The 2,106-nt window shown below is 44.1% G+C and overlaps 1 protein-coding gene across 1 annotated transcript; it reads left to right on the top strand.

The window, feature by feature from the left end:
* Positions 1–6: 6 nt before the first annotated feature.
* On the top strand, positions 7–2,102 carry LOC122545374 (neuroblast differentiation-associated protein AHNAK-like; the record flags this gene model as incomplete). Its single annotated transcript, XM_043684420.1, has 1 exon — positions 7–2,102. A coding segment is annotated over exon 1 (2,004 nt), but the record flags the coding sequence as incomplete, so codon positions are not given.
* Between the last annotated feature and the right edge of the window lie 4 nt (positions 2,103–2,106).

Genomic DNA, 2,106 nt, shown 5'->3' on the forward strand with positions numbered 1-2,106 from the left:
ATCTAGAGGGTGATCTCAAAGGCCCAGATGTCAGCATTAAAGGTCCTAAAGTTGATATTGAGGGACCCGAGGCCAAAGGAAGTGGTTTCAATATTTCAATGCCTACCATGTCATTGCCCAAGGTCAAGGTTCCTGACTTTGATTTGAGTCTTAAAGGCCCAGAGGTGAAAGGTGAACAGGATATTGACCTCCCCTCTGCTGATATAAAGGGTGACATCAAAGGACCCAAGGTGGACATAGATGATCCTGAGGCTGATATTAAGGGTCCCAGTGGATCATTCCACATGCCCAAATTCAGAATGCCCAAGTTTGGATTCGGTAGTGGTAAAGTAGAAGGCCCCGATGTCAATATTGATGCAAATCTTCCAGCTGGAGATGTCAGTCTAAGTGGTCCAAAGATAGAAGGTGATGTTGATGTACCTGACGTAGATCTAGATGTTGGTGGAGGCTCTGGTAAAATCAAAGGCCCAAGACTTAAAATGCCAGATTTCAATATATCAGGACCCAAGTTTGAAAAGCCAGATTGGAATTTGAAATTCAGGGGCCCAAAAGCCGGAGCAGATGTCGATGTCCCAGATGTTAATCTCGAGGGTGATCTCAAAGGCCCAGATGTCAACATTAAAGGTCCTAAAGTTGATATTGAGGGACCCGAGGCCAAAGGAAGTGGTTTCAAGATGTCAATACCTTCCATAGGATTGCCTAAAATCAAGGGTCCTGATTTTGATTTGAGTCTCAAAGGCCCAGATGTGAAAGCTGACCTCCCCTCTGCTGATATAAAGGGTGACATCAAAGGAGCCAAGGTGAATATAGATGTTCCTGAAGCTGATGTCAAAGGTCACACTGGAAAGTTCCGGATGCCACGGTTTAAAATGTCTAAGTTCGGAATAGGTGGAGGGAAAGTAGAAGGTCCCAGTATGAATATTGAGACCAGCGTTCCTGCTGCAGATGTCAGCCTAAGTGGTCCAAAGATAGAAGGTGATGTTGATGTACCCAAAGTAGATGTAGACATTGGCGGTGGAAGTAAAATCAAAGGACATAAGTTTAAAATGCCAGACGTTAGTCTTTCAGGACCTAAAGTCAAATCACCTGACTTTGATGTCAAGCTGCAAGGTCCAAAGATCACTGGAGATGTGGATGTCCATGATGTTAATCTCGAGGGTGATCTCAAAGGACCAAATGTGAAAATTAAAGGTCCCAAAATGGAGGGACCTGATGCAAAAGGAAGTGGTTTCAATATTTCAATGCCTTCCATAGGGTTGCCCAAGATCAAAGCTCCTGATTTTGATTTGAGTCTAAAAGGCCCAGAGGTAAAAGCTAAACATGATATTGACCTCCCCTCTGCAGATATAAAAGGTGACATCAAAGGTCCCAAGGTGGATATAGATGTTCCTGAGGCTGATATTAAGGGTCCCAGTGGATCATTCCACATGCCCAAATTCAAAATGCCCAAGTTTGGATTCGGTGGTGGTAAAGTAGAAGGCCCCGATGTCAATATTGATGCAAATCTTCCAGCTGCAGATGTCAGTCTAACTGGTCCAAAGATAGAAGGTGATATTGATGTACCTGATGTAGATCTAGATATTGGTGGAGGCTCTGGTAAAATCAAAGGCCCAAAACTTAAAATGCCAGATTTCAATTTATCAGGACCCAAGTTTCAAAAGCCAGATTGGAATTTGAAATTCAAGGGCCCAAAGGCCACAGCAGATGTCGATGTCCCAGATGTTAATCTCGAGGGTGATCTCAAAGGCCCAGATGTCAACATTAAAGGTCCTAAAGTTGATATTGAGGGACCCGAGGCCAAAGGCAGTGGTTTCAATATTTCAATGCCTTCCATGTCTTTGCCCAAGATCAAGGTTCCTGACTTTGATTTGAGTCTCAAAGGTCCAGAGGTGAAAGGTGAACACGATATAGACCTCCCCTCTACCGATATAAAGGGTGACATCAAAGGTCCCAAGGTGGATATAGATGTTCCTGAGGCTGATATTAAGGGTCCCAGTGGATCATTCCACATGCCCAAATTCAAAATGCCCAAGTTTGGATTCGGTGGTGGTAAAGTAGAGGGCCCCGATGTCGATATTGATGCAAATCTTCCAGCTGCAGATGTCA

This window comes from Chiloscyllium plagiosum, unplaced genomic scaffold (genome assembly GCF_004010195.1).
Source record: "Chiloscyllium plagiosum isolate BGI_BamShark_2017 unplaced genomic scaffold, ASM401019v2 scaf_86325, whole genome shotgun sequence".
Classification (NCBI taxonomy): Eukaryota; Metazoa; Chordata; class Chondrichthyes; order Orectolobiformes; family Hemiscylliidae; genus Chiloscyllium; species Chiloscyllium plagiosum.